At 42.4% G+C, this 23,619-nt stretch overlaps 2 protein-coding genes across 2 annotated transcripts; both read left to right on the top strand.

Annotated features, from left to right (window-relative positions):
* The first annotated feature begins 4,327 nt into the window (after positions 1-4,327).
* Positions 4,328-14,292, top strand: fhdc2 (FH2 domain containing 2). Its single transcript, XM_044205757.1, has 12 exons — positions 4,328-4,601; positions 5,731-6,270; positions 6,374-6,435; positions 8,368-8,470; positions 8,750-8,835; positions 9,041-9,141; positions 9,500-9,570; positions 9,793-9,900; positions 10,369-10,439; positions 10,957-11,074; positions 11,231-11,395; positions 11,499-14,292. The coding sequence occupies exons 2-12, from the start codon at positions 5,815-5,817 to the stop codon at positions 13,458-13,460; spliced, it is 3,303 nt and encodes a 1,100-aa protein (XP_044061692.1). The 5' UTR covers positions 4,328-4,601; positions 5,731-5,814; the 3' UTR covers positions 13,461-14,292.
* A 1,890-nt stretch (positions 14,293-16,182) lies between these two features.
* Positions 16,183-19,995, top strand: rhogd (ras homolog gene family, member Gd). The gene is made up of 2 exons (XM_044205041.1): positions 16,183-16,338; positions 16,953-19,995. The coding sequence occupies exon 2, from the start codon at positions 16,982-16,984 to the stop codon at positions 17,555-17,557; it is 576 nt and encodes a 191-aa protein (XP_044060976.1). The 5' UTR covers positions 16,183-16,338; positions 16,953-16,981; the 3' UTR covers positions 17,558-19,995.
* The last annotated feature ends 3,624 nt before the right edge of the window (positions 19,996-23,619 follow it).

The raw sequence follows: 23,619 nt of genomic DNA, 5'->3' as shown, positions 1-23,619 counted from the left end.
ACATCATTGTAAAGATAGAAAATGTAAAAAGCAAACATGTCACGTTGTTAACAGGAACCAGCTATTAGCTAGATACCAGCTAAAGTTAATCCTAATATCCTCAGAATAAGAATACATTTAAAGGCCTTAACCTGACTCCATTGCTCCAATGCTTGTGTCTGGCTTAGTTTTTCACTAGCAATTTTAGCTGTTAGCAGTAAGCCACGTAAGGTAAATATAACTTTCTACTATATATTAATTATATGTGTTTGTAATTGACATTTGTAAGCTGATAGTTGTATTGTGTCACAATATTGGTTATGTGTGAATTTATACTCATGTGATGTGTGTATGCATGTGCATTCAACTGTGCAGAATTTAAATATTTAGAGTTTATGTTCATTCTTTTTTTGCGAAAACAGTTACAGTGGTACAGCTTCGACTGAGCAAAATTTGGTCAGCTGTCTAACACACACACATACACATTCATTCATTGTTCTGTGCAAAAAATGCATCCCAAAGTTAGACAAATCAAGTGGGCACCCTCCAAAGTTATTTGGAGTTATTTTGCTCCATGCCTGATTTTTGTGCCTTTAAACTGGTGCCATCAATAATGCGCCCAGTATGAAATGGCCATTAGATGTCAGTTTTGGATTATGAGGGTTGGAAGTCCACACTACCACTTTCAAATATTAGGTCTACATTCAAATTGTAGATTACGCTTTCAAATATACAATTGTCAAGACATTCTGACTGAAATTACACAATTATGCAATTTTATGAATGTTGTGCTCCACAACAATTGTTAAAATATTTGTTTTGTACATGTTGACAGTCACATGGCTTAACATACATTTAAATAATAATTCATGCAATTACCATGAGGAATGATTTTAATGAAATTAATGATTGTTTTCTTCTTTCTGGTTCACACTCTGCAGAAGAAGAAGACTGGTCCTGCAGTCAATCCTGTTTCTCCCATCCCAACCCCCCTAAGCCCTCTGTTCTTCTCCATTACAGCTTGCTGCTGGTTTCCAAGCTGTGTCTGTCCTGCTCTGTCTGTTGTCTCTACTGGATTTTCTCTCTCCCTGTATTTCGCTCTATGGCCAGCTGTTGGTTTCCAAGCCGCCTCAATCATATAACAAAACTATTTCTGTTGCTTTCACTGAAACAAACCTTGACAGAACCGACAAGACATTTTGATATTTTACCTTCAGACAAACTTATCAAACGTATCTCTAAAATTTTTGATGCGTAACGCATACTTTGAGACAGTGAATTCTACTTTTTCAAGGAAGTCTTCAAAGTTGTTCTTGTGTTTCTTGTATTTTTCTTCTTATTGAGGTATGCTTGAGCTTTTGTGGTTCCCAAACATGGATTTTGATGAGTAATCTGTTTATTGTTTTTTGATGAACTGCTTCATAATGTTATCAATAAAATGTAAAAATGTCTTCAGATTATTTCCCGACAAGCAGCTAAAAAAAACTACAAAAGGTTTCATTTTATTGCTATATAAATTTGAGAAAAGCATGTAATTCTTAGCATTTCTGAATCTGTAACAATCAAATGTATTTTTACTTGATAACGAGCTTAAATGAATACTCCTCTCTCAAAATTATAAGTGGATTTCTGTGTTGGTTGTAAAATGACTCATCTGGTGGTGACCAGTGTGCCAGTAAAAGTCATCAAATGCTTTTGAAATAATAATGTCAGTACTGCTTTTGCAAATTTTTGTCTTGTTTATTTGTTTGTTTATTGATTATTTATTTTGTGTCATTTTTTAAATTCTAAAATAAAATACACCTCATTATTGTATTCTTTTAAATTCTTAATATATTACAGGAAAAAAGATTGAATAAATTATCCTCAAGTTAAATTTGATTTGGTGTTGTAATCTTTTGGTTTAGTAGTTGCAGCAGCAGCAATAATAGGCCTCAAACCCCCAAAGAAGCTGAAGTTCCTTGAGGAACCTCAGACGGTTAGGAAACGGTGCTTTGAAGCACCCAAAGTGGTACCAGACCATGCTGGAAAAAGAGTTCCTTAAGGAACCTGACAAACTACCCCAAGTTCCTCAGAGAACTGATGTGTTTAAAAGGGTTCCGCCAGTGTGGCAAACTGAGGAACCCTAAAAGGAGCCTTGGGTATCTTTTATTTAAGTGTGAGTGCGTATGTGTGTGAGAGATTTTGGGAAAAGGAGGGCAAGAAGCTAAGAGTGTGTCTGTGTTGTCTGTCTCTCGCTGTCTCTCCTTATCAGGCCGGCGGTCTGACCAAAGTCAGAGATCCTTGTCAGGCTGTTCTGGAAAACTGCATGTGATCTGAGTGCAGCTGGGAAACCAAGAGAGATCTGAGGAAGCTGGATTTGATTAGGAATACCTCCCCAGATCTGCTGTCCCAGTCTGGGATCAGACCCAGGTGTGTGTATGCGTGCACGGTTTTCTCTCACACACATACACACACACTATGTCTATGCATGTGTTTAATACCCCCGCAGAGCCAGTCACACTGACCTATTTACTAAAACCATGGAAATGGCCAAGACCCAGGAGGCAGAATAACACTGAGCCCCCATCCGGTTATATCAATAGTTTCACATGGAATAGTTTTACAGCCACTTTTACGCACTATAGAAATGGGGCATCCGGGCAAAAAATCTATTGTATTGATTTCTTTACATCCGGATTCATTTCTGAAGTGTGAAAAGTCAATTGCAGCAGAGGTCACTGTGTAGAATTTGATCACCGTAGCAAAATTACTGTGTAAAACATATGCCATTTTTGTGTGTTTTTGTGTGTGTATGACACCTATGATTATGAGTGTGTAAGTTAGCGAAGGAGGGAGCTAATAGCCTTCACCTTTACGTAACCCCGCTGGGACTTCAAAGCAAGATTAAGAAGGAGGGATGGCGAAGGGCTAACACTTGCTGCATGGCTGCAGCCACCCCACCAAACTAAGGGCTGAGCTTCTAAAGACTTGTTGCTGTTGGCGTCTCATGTGTTAATCCTTATTTCTGCATTGAGAGGAAAAGGTAGCAGGTTTCCTCGAGGCATCAAAGCAACGTCACGTCATGATCCACCAATTTTGAGACGTTTTCTTGAAGAAGAAAAACACCTATTTCTCACCATCGTCTTGTCTGTAATTGCAGCACAATTTAACTGGAATGCATGGATTCCCTCTCACACACACACAACTCTTACACGTAAACACCCTCATGCACATTCATTCACTGAAGAATGGGCCAAGTGAAGCACAGGCTCTGGAGCTCACTGTTATGCAAAGGGGGACGGCTGGGAGTGGGCCTGTAAAACACATCAAACTGTTTTGTCTCCTTGCAATTTAATTGTCTTGGTGAAACAAGTGAGGGATACCAAGTTAACTCCTTACTATTCATTAATCACTGTCACAATGTCCATGTTGCATGAATGCTGGGATAATATGTGATGTTGTTCAGGGCCTTTATGGACTATAAAGCTGCCGTCTCTCAACAGCGGCATTTCCTTGTATTCTTAGAAGTGCACTGTTCTCTGAGAAGTGAGTGACTGAATAGAAAGTGAAGTTTCCTGAGAGAGGTTTATTCTGGCACGGGTACACTATAACATGCCCTGCTGCACAGCCACAACAATAACCAGATCTTTGGGGTCGTAACCCTCTAATTACTGCAAAGCCCAGAAGTGATGACGACTGCCTGTCAGCATGGCCTGTGAAAGGGGCTACCTGAGCCGGACCCGGGAGCACCAGGTGACATGGGCTAGGAGCGATCCAGCACCTCGGATGAAAGGTATGTGTTATGGGTCTACATCCCAGCACCTGGGCCATTTCAGCACCCTAGAGGGACTTCTAGTCTCTTGGCTTTCACCTATGCCCTGTTCATGGTTCAGAGAGTAGCTGCGGACATCATTTCCCATGTCTGATAGCCATCTGATCTCTCTCTCTCAGGTTCTCAATAGCATACTCTTCTTATCCTGATCAAGGCCTTCTACACCAATTACAAATCAGAGTCCTGCCCACTTCCATGATTAGCCTGAAAAGAGACTTATCATGTTGTCAGTACAGCTCCTGACAGCAAGCTTTCATGTCATCTCATCTGGACTTGGCAAACACTATTGTAAAATAACTATATGAGGTATCAAGGCCATTAAAACAATTCCCCTGAAATATTAAAGAAATACAAGAATTTAAATCGTAGGATTATTGATTGTGTTGAGGATCTTAACACTTCTGTTTAATCTTTTTCAACATGGTAAACATACCAGAAATTCAGTCCCATCACAACACCTTCAAAGTCTAAAAGCGGACTAAAGTGGAGTTAAGATAGCGTTTATTCCCACCTGAAAAACCCAAATCCGCCCATGGGAAAACTGGGAGGATACAATGAGGCATATGAGCGTGCGGGTACGCGCCTGCGCGTTCCTGGTGAACTGAGTGGAAGTTTCCCTGGAAGTTGAGGAAGACAAGAGGACTGCAGCGAGTGGTGCGGCGCAAATCACCGGGATAAAGAAGATAGAGCAAACAAACACCTTGGATGGAAGCGTAAATTTATGGAAGTTTCCTATACAATTAAACCGCGAGCTCTTGGTGGTGTGTGTGGGGTTACCTCACTGGAGAAGTGAAGTCGTCAACGGCAGGTAAGTGAAATAACTTGATTGGTTTGTCCTAAATCAGAGACATGAGGATTACTTGAACAATTTTGTGTCAATCTTTAATTAAGGCATGATTTTTTTTTAACGTTAGGTAAACCTGAAACTCACAGGAATAAACCACCGGGTTATAAGAACCGGGTGTCAACATGAAAAATGCTGTAAAGTTTCTTAAAGTGGGAAAAAATGATCAAAACTGACGTTAATTTGTTTTGTTTGTTTGTTTTGTTTTGTATTTGATTGATAACTCACTTTCCCCGTAACTTCAAAATTCCCACGAACTCCTGTGCAACACGATTTGTCAAACCATTTTTTCGCAAGATACAGGTCTCATTAAATGATGGAGGCTCAGATCGCCCCGGCGGCGGTTCTTGCAGCGCGCTCGTGCGGCGTTCAGTGGAACAGCTGGGCAAACAAGCGCATCCCGGAAAAGTTTCCCAAAAGTTGTGATTCATGCCAGAGGATGTGTTTCTGGCCAAATGCAAAGCCATGTCGTGATTAAAGAATTTCTCTTGAACCAGACACCTGAAACCTCTGAGTCATTCCTAATTGCATCAGTAATCCTGTTTAAAACTTGTTGGTGCAAGTGTATGCAACAAGCGTTCAGATGTTAACCTCCCATAACGAGGAAAGGATATTTAAAGTCATAATTTCTGAAGTTGCAGACCCCTCTATTTCTCCACTTTGTGGTTAAGTGTGCATCTTACCTTGCCTGTGGTGTCTCCATATATTCTAATTAGAAGGGAGAGGGTGGTGGAGGTGTGTATGCATTCAGTGAGGTGAAACTGAACAGGATGGGACAAGCAGTTCAAACAACCTACAGCTCATCTTACTCAGCTGGTACTTTCCCCAAAACTCCTTGGACGTCCACTGACAGTTGAACCAGGGGTTACATTTATAGCTCCAACTACTAGTTAGATCAGCCAATGCACTGCAGTCACGCTAATGAAAGGAGAAGTGAGGCCAGGTGTCAGACAGGCTCAGGGGAGGTCATCGGCCTCAGTTAAAGCTGCCTGATTGGCTCGCTGTTGCAAAACTCCAGGACAACACTGATTTCCTTTCTCTCTTTCTGTGCTCAATAATGTCTGAGATAAGATTTTTCTTTCTTGTTTCCTAGGCTGGAATTATTGGTGGACCTTTGAACTAGAGCACAGACTGTTCACCCGCTGTCACCCCTCCCCCTTAAAGCCAGACTGCCTCTATGCTCATCAACCTGACTGTGGCCATCAAGGAGTCTCGTGCCTTTCATGGAACACAGCCTGCCCCTGACGCTGTGGAAGTGACAGCCATGGATTCGCGTCCGGTGCTGGTCGCCACTCCGCCGCCTCCCCTAGCACCTCCACCACCTCCACCTCCTCCTCCTCCGCCCCCACCTCCACCTGCGCCCTCCTCCTCCTCGCCTTTTAGCCGGTCGGACAGTGCCCGTCGGAGCCGGCTGAGGAAGCTGAACTGGGAGCGTATCCCCAAAGAGAAGGTGGAGGGGAGGAAGAGTGTGTGGAGCGGGGCGGCCCCAGGCGAGGACGAGTTCCCCATAGACCTCCATTCTCTGGATGAGCTGTTTAGTCAGAAGGACAGTAAGCCTCAGGACAGAACAAGCACCCTGAGACGGCGGTCTTCTCTGCTGCGCTGCAGATCCCCCCAGAACAGCTCGGAAGAGGTCAGATCATGGGGTTGGCAGTGATGTTTTTCAGCCATGTATAAAAAGAGTGAGATTTCTTGCACTTTGCTTCCCCATAATTGTGTCCTTTGCCTCTTTACAGATCTCCCTGTTGGACTCCAAACGCAGTATGAACATTGGAATATTTCTGCGCCAGTTCAAGATGTAAGCTTCCTTATTCCTAACTAGAGCTGAAACAATTTGTAATCAAGTAGTGGATCAACAGAAAATTAGTCTGCAACTATTTTTTGATAATTGATTAATTGTTTTAGTCATTTAAGCAAAATTAGCAGGTTCCAGTTTCTCAAATGTGAAGATTTGCTTTCTGCTTTTTTCTGTTCAGTATCATTGTAAATTGAATATCTTTGGGTTTGGGTCGTTGGTCGGGCAAAACAAGACATTTGAAGAAATCACACTGGGCTTTGAGAAATTGTTATGGGCATTTTTTCTCTATTTTTGACATTTCATTGACTAAATAATTCATTTATTAATCAAGATAGTAATCAGTAGACTAATCAATAATGAAAATAACCGTAAGTTACACCCCTCTTCCTAACAATCTGCTATACAGTTTCAGCTTTTAGCCTTTTTGTCTACATTTGCTGGAGGTCACCATCAGTCAAGACTGAAAGTAGTTTTAAGAGCAGGAAACAGAAGTGTGTACAAGTGTGCCCAGGGGAACAGTACTTTACATGAGTTGAACTGGAGTGTGTGGCCATAGATCAAAGGTGGGTGGGTGGGTGTCTGTGTGTGCAGTTTGTGCAGTTTGTGTCAGAAGTGTGAAATGTCATCAGGAGAGAAGATGTCTGGTGTCGGGAAGGGGAGACAAGTGTATTGCAGGGGAGGGTGCACCCTGAGCGGCGGGTGAGGGTAATTGGCCGGGTGTAGCCCTAGGAGTCAGAGTTGACATCTGCTGATGCCCTTAAAGAGTTTCTAATGTTAAAGCTACCCCCTACAGAGAGAGACCCCACTGGTGGCTTGTCATATTCATCCATCCCCCAAAGTTTAGCATATTTGCCTGGCTCAAACAAAGTGGCTCTTTTTATAATGAATAGGGCTGTTTAATAATCATTAAAGCACACTTGCATAGTTTAATGTCTGAAACATTCTGATTAACGTTTTGATTTTGAATATCATGACATATGAAGCATTTGTAGGCAGAAATAATGATACAAAGACATGGAAAAGAAGTGCCGAGTTGCTATATTGTCATGCCTCCACGTGTGCATGAAATGTTCACGGAGACTCACTTGTGCGCCTTTCAACTGAAGAGCGGTTCTTTTCTAAACCAGATTTGTCAAGACTTGTAGGGAAAGCCATTATGTAAAACCAGCCTCGTGTGTACACAAACATTTGCCTTGTTGGGAGCTTATTTGCACTCTGTTCTTAACACAGACAGAGCTACTGTTAAAATGTGGGCGTAGTTTTGTATTGTCAGACACCAGTTTCTGAGTAGTCACTTCAATATCTTTTTATTATGGGATAGTTCTATTTATAGGCTGTTTCACTCAGCATTTTGTTTTCACTAGAACTAGTTGGGGCAAATAACACAACACAAAATGAGTCCTAATGAAAATAATTTATTCTCCGTCTTCATAGGTAGACCCTGAACTGTTGGTGTCAAAGAATTAAGTATGGATGTGAATGTTTAGCTGTGAAAGAGGAGAGTATGTGTCATGGGGCTGTAAGATGGGGGGGGGGGTCATGGAAAACTGCTGGAATAGAGGACAGATGTGTCACTCAGAGGAATTAAGTCAGAGGTCAAACAGTCAAGTCAGCTCAGTTTCTGCTCTTTCACCTTGACATCCTAAAGGCCTTTCAGACATGTTCTCTGCATGTCTGCCTTTTATTTGCCCAGTCGATATCCCACTTTGTGTCGCCAGTGTGGCGTCAACCAACCCTCTCTCCCCAACACTTTGACTGATAAGAATGGGATAAGCCTAAATATTGTGTGATCAAGGCAAAACAAAGAGCTGATACTGCTCATAACAGTATCTTTTATTTAGGGGGTGTCATGCCTTTTCTCAAGCTGAAAACCCCATCGAATCTTAACAATGATGTCATACCAAAAATGTCTCTGTTGTCATTTTGCCGCAGGCCTGCTAAGGAGATGGTTGAGGATATCAGGCAGGGTGCTGGGGACCGTTACGGAGCAGAGAAGCTCACAGAGCTCTGCAAATTGCTGCCTGACAATGAGGAGGTAAAGTGCCTTTTTTGGCATACAAAATACAACAGTGACAACCCCCTCTCTTCCCCTCCCTCTTCTCTTACTCATCGTCTGGCTCTGGTTAGGATGATCAAAAGTTTGCCATTACACCATGTGGTATGATGTGGTCTGTTTCTGGAGACGGGCCACGCTGAAAGATATTGGAATTGACTGTTAACAGCATGTTGGTTTTAGTAGGTTACTCCAGATTGGGTTTTACTTTTTCAATCGAAGCCGCTTTCCAGATTTTACTTAGCATCTGTTCTCTCTCAGGAGTCTCGCCTGAGGAGGTTCAGTGGGGAGCGGAGCTGGCTTGGAGAGCCTGATCTTTTCATGCTGCTGTTGGTGGAAGTCCCCAGGTACACCCTTGGCCCTAGATTGGATACAGTTAAGAAAAATATCCCCAGTACTTTCCAACTGACTTTTTCCTGTTTATTTGTATGTCACTGTTTCACTTTGTGATGACATGTGTTTGTTTAACTGATGATTGATCAGGAGTGCCTTTTTGTCATCACTCACCCCTGTCCATTCATCCATCCCTCCCTCTCTTTCCTCTTCCATTAGTTTTCGGCTGCGTCTGGATGCCATGATCCTGCAACAAGAGTTTGACCCTGCTGTGACCTCTCTGTGTGTGGCAGCCAGATGTCTGAGGGAGGCGGCCAGAGGTAAAGATAACAGCAGGGAGTTGTGTACTCCACCACTATAGAGATCGAGGTCTGTGTTGGCCCACTTTGAAATGCTCCTATTTAGAATGAGTTTAGAATGAGTCTAGAGTGGTAAAGTCTGGACCCACAATACAAATGCGAAAACATGGTTAGCATTCAGAATGACTGATTTAGGGGAAACCTGCTATCAGTTTTTGTATACAAGTTTAGTTCATCAGTCAGCTTGACTGTCAGTTCATCAAAACAAAAAAAGTTGCTGACTCATTTCAAGGCCTTGACATCAGCTGCATGCACATTCATACTCATTATTCCTCAACCTTGAGGCACAATATTGGATCTCTGTCTTTGACTCTCCTAGAACTGCTGAGCTGTCCTGAATTACACTCCATCCTTCGTTTGGTGCTGAAAGCAGGGAACTATATGAATGCTGTGAGTGCTTCTTTGTTTTTATTTGTTTTTCTTTCTTTTCGTCAGCATGACAAAGCAGAATCTGTCCTTTTATCTCTGTACAACACACCAGTCGCTATGGGGTCTGGGTGTGTGTGCAGGGACGTCACTCTGTGCACCTGGGTTTTGTATCATTGTTTGTTTAAAGTTGTCACATGCTGTGCATGTGTATGTGTTATTCTGACCTTGTATGTGCCTTCTCAGGGTGGATATGCGGGGAATGCCGCTGGCTTCAGAATTTCATCACTGCTCAAACTGGCTGACACCAAAGCCAACAAGCCGGGCATGAATCTGCTGCATTTTGTAGCTATGGTAAGATCTGAAATTTAAGTGCAGTAAGAGAACATCCTGTAATATCCAACATGTGCTGAATAAATCCATATTTGAAACAAAAGAGGAATAAAAATGAACTTGTTCAACAGAGGGAAGATGAAGTTTAACTTCCTTATTTAGAGAAGTAAGGGCTGTTTATGTGCCAGCCACCTCCTTTTTTAAAATTTGAACACTATTCTTTATGAAGAGGATGAGAGGAGGCGTGCAAAGCTATTTGTAAATAGCTGGACCTCTAAAGTAAAAAGGTATGAATATTGCTGATTTAAAAAAACATTTTGGGGAAATTACTTTTAGCAGTTTTTGCAAGAAACAATTGTTTCTGACCTGAAGTGTTTTGAGAACAGTAGCCTCTCAAGCCAGAGCATATGATTTTGTCAACATTAGCAAATGACGTGTTGCTTTTTTTTAAAACAATAGCTGGATAATCATTTGTGTTTGTCTCCACAGGAAGCTGTGAAAAAAGACCAGAGTTTACTGTCATTTCCCAGCCAACTAGGCCATGTTGGCTCCGCCTCCAGGTCAGTCTCTTCCCAAAAACTCAGATCCCATCAGATCCTACATTGACTGTGTCTGAGGGAATGAACAAGCCCTGCTTAATAACATCAATACATACACCCCAACAGGCTTCTTAAACAAACTTACTGTATATCTATTGCATTCTTGTATCAGAACAAGGCGCCCAGCTGTTAGCAATAGCTAGCTGCCTGAGTGAAAGTGGGTCATGACAACATTGATACTCAAAGCAAATATTTAAGCTCTGCTGAAGAGTGTATCTGCAAGGTGCTAAGAAATGACCATCCTTAATCTGCTTTAAAAAGTAAAGAATATCACTCATGCAATGCAATCTTTTTTTTTTTTTTGGTGCATATAAATTGACAGAACTCAAGTCAGAGCCCATTTGAAAATTTAAATTCCTGGACACTTTGGATCATTTGCATTCATTTATTACCTATTTTTGGTTATGTGAGACATGTTAGCTATTTATGTACAGTTCTTATCATAACTGTCTATTATATGTCCTCTCCTTCACTGCAGGTTGGGTGAGGAGTCAGTGCTGGAAGACTTATCCAAGTTAAAAAGCAGAGTGGTGGCGCTCAAGGAAAACATCCAGACTGAGGCAGAGATTCAGCAGCATACACAACCTTTCCTAGAGGTATAAAACATAGTCTGTAATATATTAAAACATTATCTAATGGTTTACAACCAGCCAATCCCAGCATTGTTTTTATGTAGGGTAATAAATATGCACAAGAATCCAAATGCAGAGAACGTTTCAAAAGATGACTGTGTAAACTATTCCTGTGTGCAGGCGGCTGAGGAGCGTCTGAAAGAGGCAGAGGATGAGGTGGAGGGCATGAGGATGTCTAGTCAGGCTCTGGTGGAGTTCTTCTGTGAAGATGACAGCACCTTCAAACTAGAGGAGGCTTGCAGGGTCTTCCATTCGTTTTGCCACCGCTTCCAAAAGGCTGTCCAGGTTAAATTTAGACATTGATGGAAGTCTGAAAGAGTTAGATGTATAGACTTAACTCAGCACTAAGAGTCACAGACTAATTAATGATTCTTTCCCTTTTCTACAGGAGAATGCAGAGCGTGAGCTGAAGGAGCAGAAACGTCTGGAGCGTCAACGTGAGATGGGGGAAAAGCGTCGCTCTCTGGCGGTTTGTACGGGGCTTGACCCGAGCCTCAGCCTTGCCAGAGAGCCTCACAGTCAGGAGAAACAAGATGAGCTGGAGAAACTCCTAGAGAAGAACTTGAGCCACACTTGGAGTCGACGCAGCCTGAGAAGCTCCAGCTCCCACAGACTTTCCCATCACCTCCACAGCGACACGCATCTGCATAACTCGTCCATGCTCAAGAGCTTCCCTGAGCTGGGCAGCAGCCCGACGTCGACCAGTTATCACTCTAACAGCTCCTCTGACCACGAGACCACAGCTGTGCTTTGTAGCTCCCCAGAGACTGACGGCACATGCTCCCCCATTGACCAAGAACCTGTTCTGGGTAGAGGGAGCAGGTCTCAGGACAGCCAAGCAACTAACCGGAGCATGGAAGCAGTTCAGGACTCGCACATTGCTACATTTAGTCATTCTCAGCATGGACGTAGCTTCACAGTCAAGCAACACAGGCCTGAGAACATTACTTATGTGCTGAAAGGCCAACTGAAGGCAACAGGACTTGACAAAGAAGCTGACATTTCACATGAACACATGGTTTCAATGACCACTGAATCTTTACCCAGTTCCTCTACAAACTCTTCTGCTTTACCTACTGATACGCCTGCCCTTTGTGTTAAAAGCCAGACCTCCACTCATAGACATAGGTTTGGCCTGCCAGTGACAGAAAATACTCGCCCTATTCAGAGTAAATCTAATGGCTCTTGTTTTGATGAGTCTGTACCTCACTCTCTTCATACAAGTGGAATACTTTCTCACAGTGACACCAGGGCTGGGTTGTTAAGGTACCAGAGATCTGAGAGCCAATCACAATCATCTGTAAATGCTCCAGAGAGGCTCCAGTCACAAGCACAGGTGAGAGAGACGCCCACCATGACAACAAGTGCTGTGATGCCTTTGCCTGATGGAGGTTTAACAAAGCACACTAAGACAGCAGTGGCATCCACACCTGTGAAGGAGAACTGGATGCCCTCCAGTATACCTGAGTTCAGCCAGTCACAGCCAGAAGAGTACTCCGACTTGCCAACTCCTGAGAGGGATACAGCGAGGTCATACTCCCGTGTGGGTGAAACACTGGAGTGCCACACTCTGGTGAAAGGCCTCCGATCCTATGACGCCTTGTCACCCCCAACCTCCCCACTCCCACGACCTCCACCGAGCCTCTGCTCCAAGTGGAGGAAAGAGAGGGAGGTTGACCTTCGAGAGGGGACAACTCCAGGGTCTCCTACATCAAAGGAGGAGACTCGAACCATGAAGATCCCTGTGCGTAGTGGAATAGGGGCCAAAAGGGGACTTATGTCACGTGTGGGACCTTCCAATAGCATGGGCATTCCCAGGGTGCACTCCAAAACTGAGCCTTCAAATGGAGCCCCAGCCCCTGCTAACCCACCCACTCCCAGCCGGCTGTCTAGTCCTCGCAGCATATCCATGCGTTCGTCTCCCATCACGCGGCCTGCTACTGTTCAGACAGAGGTGAAACGCAGTAATAGCACACGGGAGAGGACTGTAAGTGAGCCACAGACTCCAGGAAAGCCCACCTTGACCCGCAGGACCTCAGACAGATCCGTACCAGAGAAGGTCTCAAGTAACACCCAGCCAGCCTTTATCAGAGGATCTCCTCTCCGTGTGTCAAAACGACTCGCCCCGAACTCTGAGACTCAGGTGCCGTCCCAGCCTCACACTACCCACAGCCCATCCTCCGCCACGGCCAAGACCATACGCACAGCTGTCATATCTGCTGCCCGAAATAAAACTGCCAAGACAACAAGCACAAGCACTTCTCCTGCTAGCTCTAAAATCCCTACAGCTTCACGGATACCTGGACCCAAAATGCCTCGAGCTAGTGCAGCTCAGCCACTGTGGAGGTGATGGAAGTGAATAAGTGCTTGTACTGCACAGTTCTTTCACACTTCTCATGTCTTTATGGATTTCAGTCTAATATATACAGTGTGGGAATTCATGAAGAGTGTGAGTTAGATTTCTGGTCTTGTCAGCTCTTGGTCGTCTAAATTCAACTTTTATGAAACGTGTATGTAGTTGTGAGTGCTGAGGTTCTACATATGTAAGTGGGAGCTGCACTGGGAGCATCTGGGACATCTTATCTCATGTGCTTCACCCAATAGCAGAACAGTAGATCCTCCAAATCCTACCTCTTTTTACACCCATTTGGGTCCTTTGCAGGCAATAGGACACCACAAGAAGAACCATTTTACGGTAACTTTTTATATGTAGAACAGGTTAACAATTCACGTAAGTAAAACACGAGATTACGCTGTGCCTAGTGTGCTTTGAAAGAATTGTAATTTGGGACTCTGTTTCAATCTCTCTGGCATTGGAAAAAAGAAGTAGTTTTTTTACTGTGACCCTTGCGCTGAGTGATCATTGTGTTCTCACACATGGCTGTCTGACAGTCCAAACTGAACTCGGTACAATATTGAACTGTTCATCCTCTTGTTGAGAGGCCTCATCGTTTTTGATGCACTTTACAAACTGAAGAAGAGGCTGTGAGGAGATGATTACTGTCATTTTTGTCATTTTTATTTTATGTCAAAAGATTCTATAACTTTATTGAATAGCATAGGTTGTTATTTACTGTATTATGTGGATTTATAAATATGAGAAGATGAATAAAGACGGTGATCTGAATAGAAGTGTCTCTGAGAAAGGCGCTCATCAGTTCAATTAAAAAGTACCTGTCTGAGTTGTTGATATGTACTCACATCTGTTCTTCAATTTTGTATTCAGGCGAGCACTTGGTTTGACAGCTTTCACTTTCAAGGTCCCCACTCTTCCTCATCAACTGGTGCTCTTGCATCTTGCTGTCCTCTGTCTTTTTGTCACCCTCATTTTTCTCTCTCCCTCTCGTCTGAACACCCTCTTGCTGCATCTCTTGACACAGTCACCCCCATCTCTGTCAGTGGCTGTTGTCATGGAAATGTTACAGACGTCTCGGGGAATCTCCTGGCAGAATAGTGGGGTGCAAGGGTTGGGGTGGAGGGTGACTGTGGGTGTAGGGTCCCAGTGGGAATTCTCTCTTTATAGGCTGCAGTGACGCCAGAACCTCTTGGGAAAGGCAATAAACCGGTGCCTCTTTGTGTTCTTGAGTGTCCGGTTGTCGGTCAGCACTGGCCTCTTAACCTGCCTCAGTGTATAGAGGTGACATCATCAACGGGTCTCCAGGGGTGCAGGACAGTAGTCTAAAGTGATCCCTCTTTTTGCTGCCTTCGTGTATTCTGCATTGATCTGAAAGCACTGGCTTAGTGAGAGTAATGACTTGTCTGAAGGTGAATAAGTGATATATGGGCTTTAAGACCAGTGCTGACCAAAGAGAGGATGAGGTCCAAAAGACAGGAGACAGGATTGTTTTATGGCCTGTTTGTATGTGTGATATGTATGCATACACAGTGACACACTGTGGCATTTAATGGTGAGACTGTAGCAAGTTCAAGAGAAAGGGTGAAGTCAGAGCAGAAAGTCTATAGGCATCCATGCATTCAGACTCCTCTTAAAATGTTAAGAAATTCAGGAGCAGCACTTGCAGTGAAATTGAGTGGATTTAAAGTGTTAGATGGGAAGTCAGTAAGCTTTAGGGACACCCTTTTCAACAGTTGTCACTTTTGAAGGAAGTTATACAGCCTATGGTTTTTGCAAGGTGTAATTGAGGTATTTTTAAGTGCTAATTATTGTGGTCAAGGGGTCAAATTCATGGAAAATTAAGTTGTCTGATATTATCTTTGCATTACTGAAGGAAATAAATGCTGTTTGTTGCGGGGGAAAATACCATGCTAAAAATCTGGCAGTTGAATATGACCTTGATGTGAGGCAAATATTTGTGGATGACAGGGGACTTTTTCTGCATTAGTAAGAGCAGTGGTGGAAAGGAACCAAGTACATTTACTCAAGTACTCTAATTAAGTACAGTTTTGAGGTACATGCACTTTAGTTGAGTATTTCCATTTCTTGCTACTTTACACTAAACCTTCAGTATTCATTTCAGTATCATATATTGTACTTTTTTACCTCATATTTATTTGACAGCTGTAGATTTGCAGATTAAGATTTTACATACAAAACATAAGATCATATAAAATATGATCATTGTTACAGCTACCCAACAGAGTATAAAGTAGTTAAGCTTGACTTCGACCAGCTACAACATTAAAACGCTGTTTACACGTAAATGTATCAGTAAATACAAAATAACATTCTGAAAGGAGCCACTCTGCATGAGTACTTATACATTTGTTTCTAAGTAGATTTTACTTTTATACTTCTACATAAATGCAGGACTTTTAATGGAGTACTTTTATGTTAAAATATTTCTACTTTTATTTGAATGAGAGCTCTCAATACTTCTTCCACCAAAAATCACTATTTAAGCAAGCAGACAAATAATAAAACGTGTCCTGTTATTTTGACACTATATTTTGTAATCACACCTGCAGTTACAGCCAAATCTAAACATTGATATTCTTAAAACAGTGCTGTTAAATTATGTAACTGACTTTTCCGCTCTTATCCGGGCAGCTTTTTTCAACACAGGTCACATGGAAGTTAGAAAATCATAGGAAAGCAGAACAGCATAATAACAACGCCATCTAGTGTCGCACAAACGACTGTCATAAAATAAAACTACAACTACCAGTGTGCATTGTTTCCGTACGTCGATTTTTACGTAATGGACAGCTCCCCGGATGCGGCTGTGATTGACTATACCAGGCAAAAAGAGATCGAAAGCCAAGTGGCGGTAAGTCACAAAATCCTTATAATTTCACTGTTACAGCAAATTACTACTTCTGAGACATATATTAGAACATAATAGAATTTTTAGAGCAGCATGTAGGAGTTTATCGGGACAGGAACAGATCTTTTTGAGAAGTGGCTTGCAAATAAACTTTCAACTTGTTTGCTAACTAGCTAGCTTGTTAGCCACCAAACGCGCTAGTTCCTTAGCTTGAAGCTAGCCACTGGGGAACGCCTAGAATCATAAGTGAACAGTGCGAAATAATAAATAATTTTCTGGCGTTTCAGTTTCGATTCACTCGTTGTTCTTTGTTCAAGGACTAGTTCTGTAAACTTTCCAGATGTTGTTAATTAGCGGGCGGCTGAAATTGTAGCTAAGTTAACCTATGTAACGTTAATTATGTCGATGAGCTAACGTTGACGGCGGTTAGCTCGTCTGCTAATTGAGTTAAAAGCAGTATTACTGTATAACCTGCTGCCCCAGAATTACTGGCCGGCAATTTTACCATTGTCATTTAATGTTTAAAAATCACCCCCCGCATTACTGGTGATGATTAGCCTCTCAGATTATGGAGCATTGTAATTAAAAGTTACCCAGGTGCCCTTTTCTGTTGTCAGGTGCTGCAGCCCCAGTGGTCGTAGGCAGGATGCAGACCATAAAGTGTGTGGTGGTGGGTGACGGGGCAGTGGGTAAAACCTGCCTACTCATCTCTTATACCACCAATGCCTTCCCCGAAGAGTACATTCCCACAGTGTTTGACAACTACAGCGCTCAGATGAGCGTAGATGGCCGCACTGTCAGCCTCAACTTGTGGGACACAGCAGGCCAGGAGGAGTATGACCGCCTGCGCACTCTCTCCTATCCCCAGACCAATGTTTTCATCATCTGTTTTTCCATTGGCAGCCCCTCCTCCCATGCCAATGTCAGGCACAAGTGGCACCCAGAGGTGTCTCACCACTGCCCCAACGTGCCCATCCTGCTGGTGGGCACCAAGAGAGACCTGAGGGGCGATGCAGAAACAGTGAAGAAGCTGAAGGAGCAGGGCCTGGCCCCTACCACCCAGCCGCAGGGCAACGCCCTGGCCAAGCAGATTGGGGCTGTTAAATATATGGAGTGTTCTGCTCTGCTGCAGGATGGTGTCAGGGAGGTGTTTGCTGAAGCTGTGAGGGCAGTGTTGTATCCAGTCATGAAAAAGAACCCCAAGAAGTGTGTGCTGTTGTAATAAATGGTTCCCAGATTTGGACTTTGGAGAGGGATGATGGAGATCCACAGATGCAAAGGAAGGCTGAGGAACGAAGGTCATCATCTGGCTGCCTCCATACCACCTCCAGCAGTTTAGACTTTGTTTTCAGCTCCTCTGTTACTCCTCTCTTCCTTATTCATCTCCTGGAGGATTTCACTCTGTTGCCATCTTCACCAAAGTGACTATGCCAAAATGGGGGCAACAGGCCGTATCTCCTCTATTTTTCTTACATTTTAACTTTTGATATTTACACTTTTTTCCAATTTCCAAAATCTGTTCTAGATTTATAGCTTCTCTGCTTTGCCTTATAAAATGCTGATCATGGTTGTCACAAGCCATAATAACATCCAAACCAACCAACCAAGCTACCCTGTTTGACTGGAGAGAAGAGATCTGCCTTTGTTCAGGTGGAGAAATAATGACTACCTCATACTCTCACCTAGGTTGCATCTCATGAGTCTCAAGCAGCGTCACCATCAAGATGCTTTGACTTGCCTATTTAGATGTAAAAAACCGCCAAGTAGAGGGGGAAGAAGTTTTAATTTCAAAAAGCTTGAGTCCAGACAAGGTGTGATGACTCCTGGACAAATGCCAGTACCCCTTAACCAATATGCACAGATTAGAGGTTAAACTCGCGAGCTGCAGTTCCCCTTGTGCTCAGTCTGGCATGTTAGAGCTATCTGGCAGGCTGCCTTTCCAGCCTCTTGCACTGCTCTCTCACTGCCACGCATGGAAGAGCCAGTAGGCCTTTGAAGATAAGCCGGACCCATTAAAAGCAGCCGACCATTTGCCCTCTTCAGTAATAGAGGAGCAGGTATCATAAGGCCTCTGCCAAATTAACCCACACTGGCACAGAGTGTCTTGAGCTGACACATCAGGAAGTCAGGTTGTAGTACAGCTCTCCTCTGTCTACGTCTTAACTCTTGAGGCTCACACCGAGTGCCGTTAAAACATGCCTAAGAATGACTTTTTGACAGGGTGTGGTCAATGAGACTGTATTTTGTCTAATAATGTTGAATTTACTCTGTAAATGTTTTTTTTTTTCCTCAAATGTTTTTAACCTACGAGTGCGGTTATGGCCAAAGTTGAATATATTTTTTGTAATAGCTTATGTTTATTTGATCAGTAAGATGTTTGTGTGTAATAGTTAATACTCAGATTTGATAAACCAGAACTCCACAATGCTCCCCTTGTCAATTACATTGTTGTCTTACATTTAAAGTCAGCAGACTATGACCACTGACCATAATTGATTCAGTATAGCATATAATACCAGAATATGACTGACTTGTGCTAGGCCATATACACTTCTTTTCCTATATTGTATATGTTAGTGGAATATCATGTCATCTTTTCAAGAGAAGCACCTTGTTGTTGCTGCCTAGCTAATTTTTCTACCATGTAACAGCAGTTTATCTACAATATGGAAGGAGCCTTTTGATTGGTCAGGTGCCTTATTTAAACCAGAGACCAAAGCAGTGCTCCCTTGTCAAACACAGAGGTTCTCATTATAGTGATGCAAGTGCCACGAAACCTTTTTAAAATACAGGTCCAACCAATTCTGGGTTTCATTTTTGTAATTTTTCAGAAGCTTTCTCCCTCAGTTCCTGCCAGTAAACACTCTTCTTGCAGCCCTCTTTGTACGACACAGGTGCAAAACTGACATCTTTCGTGACAAGCCTGTGTGCATTTGTGAAACAGAGTGCTCGTCGCCTACAGCTCTTAACAGATTGTGGTTTACATCTTTGCATTGCATGATGCAGTGAGGGCAGGGCACAAGCACAACTTGCACATAGGGTTAGCAAGAGCTGCGTTGGTGGAATGTGCCTTTTCACATCTGAAGATTTTTATAGTATTAATTTTATAAAATATTTTTTTAGTAAGGACTGGTTGCTAATTTGTGCTTACAGCTGCCAGTAATACTAGCAACCCTTTTACTATAGTTATTTTCATTGACTCACTCGAGTGGGGTGTATTATAAGTCAACCTACATTGTGGCCTGTGTAAAGTCTAGAATAACCGAAACGCAACACGAGCAGGAGATTTTGTGTAACAACAGTAATGCGGTTTGAGATCTGCCAAAGGATGTGTGAAAATTTCCCAGATCGGTGTGTGGAGGGTTGAATGTAAGTGCATAATATGTCAAACTGTCAACTGTGGTGAGTTTTTTGTTTTTTTTTGCCGTGTCCTGATTTCACTCAGATAATGCTGTTGAAGTGGAACATACACCTGTGGGCTCTCTGTCTGTGTCCCGGAGCTGTATGCTACCGTGTGCGTGGTACTACGCTTTTACACTGGGAACTTGATTTGTAGAAATCTGTTTGTAATTGTTTTATATATAACAAAAGCATATTTGTATAAATGAACTAACAGTGAGATGATTTTAAATTATGCCAAATAAAATGGTTAAAACCAGATACTGATGAGTCATTCATTTCCCTTGCTGTTTTTCTGACTTGACAAAAGAACTCTAGTATTACATATAATCAGCACATTACTGCACAGCTGTCAGCTAACAATGGAAGAATAATCATACTGAGGTATACAGCAGAACTCAGTCACACATTTATACAGCTCAGGAAACCACACTGTTCCTGTAGCATACATATTATATAACTTAGTTTGTTTTATGTCATATTAATTGTATTTCAGTTACCATCTCCGAACACTAGATGGACACAGCCTTCCAGCTCAGCTCCATATTATCCAGAGTTTTTTTTCTCTTTTCTGTACATTTGGAGTTAATGGTCTATACCCATCTGATTTTCAGGGCCATCATTCAATTTAGCAGACACCCACAAGTTCAATCAGTTGCAGGGGCTAAAAAACTCAGCTTGCTGCTTTCTCTAAAAAAAATTCCTTTGACCTTTATGGGTGGTGGCTCTGACAAATGACAGATGTGTTGAACTCCACCAAAGGCTCATAATATCACAGCAGCAACATTTAGAGCCCGTTTCCTCTGCGGTCTGTCTATGTTTTACACCCAAGACAATGCTGAATGTAAGCTTACAGCCTGTAAAAGTTATTTCAGTGAACTCTGCCAAGTATGAATTGTAAAGGCACTCAGGAAAGCAGTGCTTAGAAATGTGTGATGTTTAAACAAGATGAGAAAGGATGAGGAAGTTTTGCTGTCTGCAATGTGCTTAACTAAGGCGGATTAAGTTGGGGCGGTTAAGGTGATCCATATTTCAGTCGTCTCAAAACAGTTTTTTAAAAATCTCTTTCTCCAATCCTTCTTCCTTTTTGTTTATAGCGGTTAAATGAGACCCATTCTTTGTGGATATTTTTAGTGACCTTGATTTCATTGTTGATAATCTGACACAAGCCTGGATTTTCCAGTTCTTCAAAACTGTTTTAAATGATCTGAAGCTGTTGTCATAGCAACAAGACCTTAAAGCCAAAGTTGCAAAAGTGCAGGCTTACTCACAGTTAGGGTGGATCATGACCAAGACTTTTTAGGGTGAATTCCAAACATGTACCAAATTTTCAGATACAATTGACTCCTGAAAAATGTTAATACAATTTTTATTTTTAAATGAGAACATGTAATTGAGAAACCATTACAATCTGTTGGTATAATTATCACCTTTTTTCATGATAAAGACCTAAATACCTACACATGATAAAGTACACAAGAAAATAAATGTAGTTTGGGATACTCTGAGCAAAAAGACAAACTCAACAAAAGCTTTCAGACTATTAAAAGACAGATAGAACAAGAAAAAAAAAGTATGCAACTATGGCATTATGATGGGAATTTGTCATTTGAATACTAAAATGTAGGCCCTATTAAATGAACTTTCATTTGCAGGTTGTTGGATTAAAATAATCAATTAGGTGTATATTGTCACAAAATTATAAACCATATGTAAATTAAGGTGGAATTCTTAGGTAAGGAGCATTCAGGCAGAGAAAAGGTGATCTGTACAGCTAATTGAAGGTTTATCAGCTGAACTCGGTTTTATCATCAATAATGCTGCATCTTATTTATTACACTGGGGAGGGGAGAACCTCACCAATCGCGCACAAACATCACTCACATCTAACGACATTTGCTCATAATATATAATTGTATAACAGTAATGGTGTTAAAGTGTGGAAACATGGGACACAATGTAAAGCACAATAACAGCATTAACACTGCACGGACACATAAGACTTAAGTCCATGAGTCTGTTTCCCTAGTGCATTCTGGGAGGCTTCTCTACACACCAACCTCATATAAGTGCTGATCATGGTTTTAACTTTCCACTCATGTCGCCTTTATTTCAAAGTAAGATCGCACTTTTCAAGATAACATCATCCAAGATAAACGAATCAAACAGGACCCAGTACTCCACATTTGCATTTATCTGTTTGTGACAGACACCAAACCGAATGGGCGTTCACGGTGTGCTGTATATGATGTAAATGTAGATGTTTTTCATGCTGCATAGTCACACAGTGAACCTTGTGTTTGAGCGTAGCAGGAGGTGAGATATTCACCAGCAGATATACTTTCCGTGAGTCATCAGCGTGGAGCGAGTGGGAGTGCTGGCCTCCGCTGGGACCTTGATCTCAGCTCTGTCTATCGCTCCTCAATCTCCCTTGTTCCTTTCCTCCCTCTCACTGTCCGTTTGATGATGTGCTGGGTAAAGCCAAAAGGCCAGGCAGCTCCCGGCACTATTCAGTCAAGGAACTGGGGAGATTCCTCCTCTTCTTCTTGTCTAAAGATGAAAAAGAAAAAGGCCTTGATCTAATAGGCGGCCCGCAGCTAGACTGAGACTGAGAAAGCTGCAGTTCTGCATTCAAATCAAACTGTTCCAGTAGTGAGAGAGGGAAAATGAGATTGCAAAGGAACACAGAGGGGAGTGAAGGCCGTTGGCTGTGTTCGCAACAAAATAGGACTCCTCTGAGCAAGAAGAACGAGTGTGGTGCTGTGACAGTAATGGAAAGACGGCATAAATAATGGTTGAGTAGAGAGGACTTCGGTCAAGTTGTTTGAAATGTAAATTGAAGGAAAGGGGGGTGATTGATGGATAAAAAAAGGAACTTCCTGAGGTCCCATGGGCTGTTTGGTTTAAAGGAATAGTTTGACATTTTGGGAAATACGACTGTTCGCTAAGCTAACCGGCTACAGTCAGCAGATGGTTAGCCTAGCTTTGCACAAAGACTGAAAACAGGGGGACAGCTAGCCTGGCTCTGTCCAAAGGTAACAGAATCTGCCTTCCAGCACCTCAGAAGCTGACGAATTAAAATTAATAATTGTTGTTATAAAATGATCTATATATAAATTATGATACAATTCTTGATATTCTGGCAACCTCGTGGTGAAGACAAGACTCCAGGAAGTCACTGTGTCTAGTCGAGGAATACCACATAAACCCTGTAAAACTACAACTTGCCGTTTTTACTCTTCAGTTTTTGTACAGATTAAACAAGATATAATGTGTTAATTGAGCTTTAGAGGTATTTATAGGTGGTTTTTGTTACCTTTGGACAGAGCCAGGCTAGCTGTTTCCCCCTGTATCACATCATGCTAAGCCAAGCTAACCAGCTGCTGGCTGCAGCTTCATATTGAGCGCTCAGATGTGAGAGTGGTATTGATCTTCTCATCTAACTCTGAGCAAGAAAGCGAATAAGCGTATTGCCTAAAATGTCGAACTATTTCTTTAAATGAGAAGTTTATTTTAATGTTTACATCAAATATTGCCCACAGCTCTGGGGATGGAGGAGAGCCATGCCAAATGAAGACCTGTGGGCGCTGAACTATTAAGTGTATTCTACTCTATTGAGTGTAAAGAGAGAGCGAACAGAGGAGCAGAACAGAGAGAAGAGCAGAACAGAGAGAAGAAAAGAACAGACACCCAGGTCTACTCAAGTATTAATTATGTTGGTTTGCAGCTTGGATGTGGGAAACTGCTGCCTGTGAATCACTGAAGTAACAGCGTTGGGAACAGAGAGTCCTCAAGTGCCCTTCTCACATTCTTGTTGCTCAAATGAGTGCTTCTGAGAAAACAAACGCAGGATGAAACCGGGCTGATTAGATGTCCCGTGTTACA

Source organism: Siniperca chuatsi, linkage group LG8 (genome assembly GCF_020085105.1).
Source record: "Siniperca chuatsi isolate FFG_IHB_CAS linkage group LG8, ASM2008510v1, whole genome shotgun sequence".
NCBI classification, from domain to species: domain Eukaryota; kingdom Metazoa; phylum Chordata; class Actinopteri; order Centrarchiformes; family Sinipercidae; genus Siniperca; species Siniperca chuatsi.
This window is presented reverse-complemented; position numbering and strand designations above follow the sequence as displayed.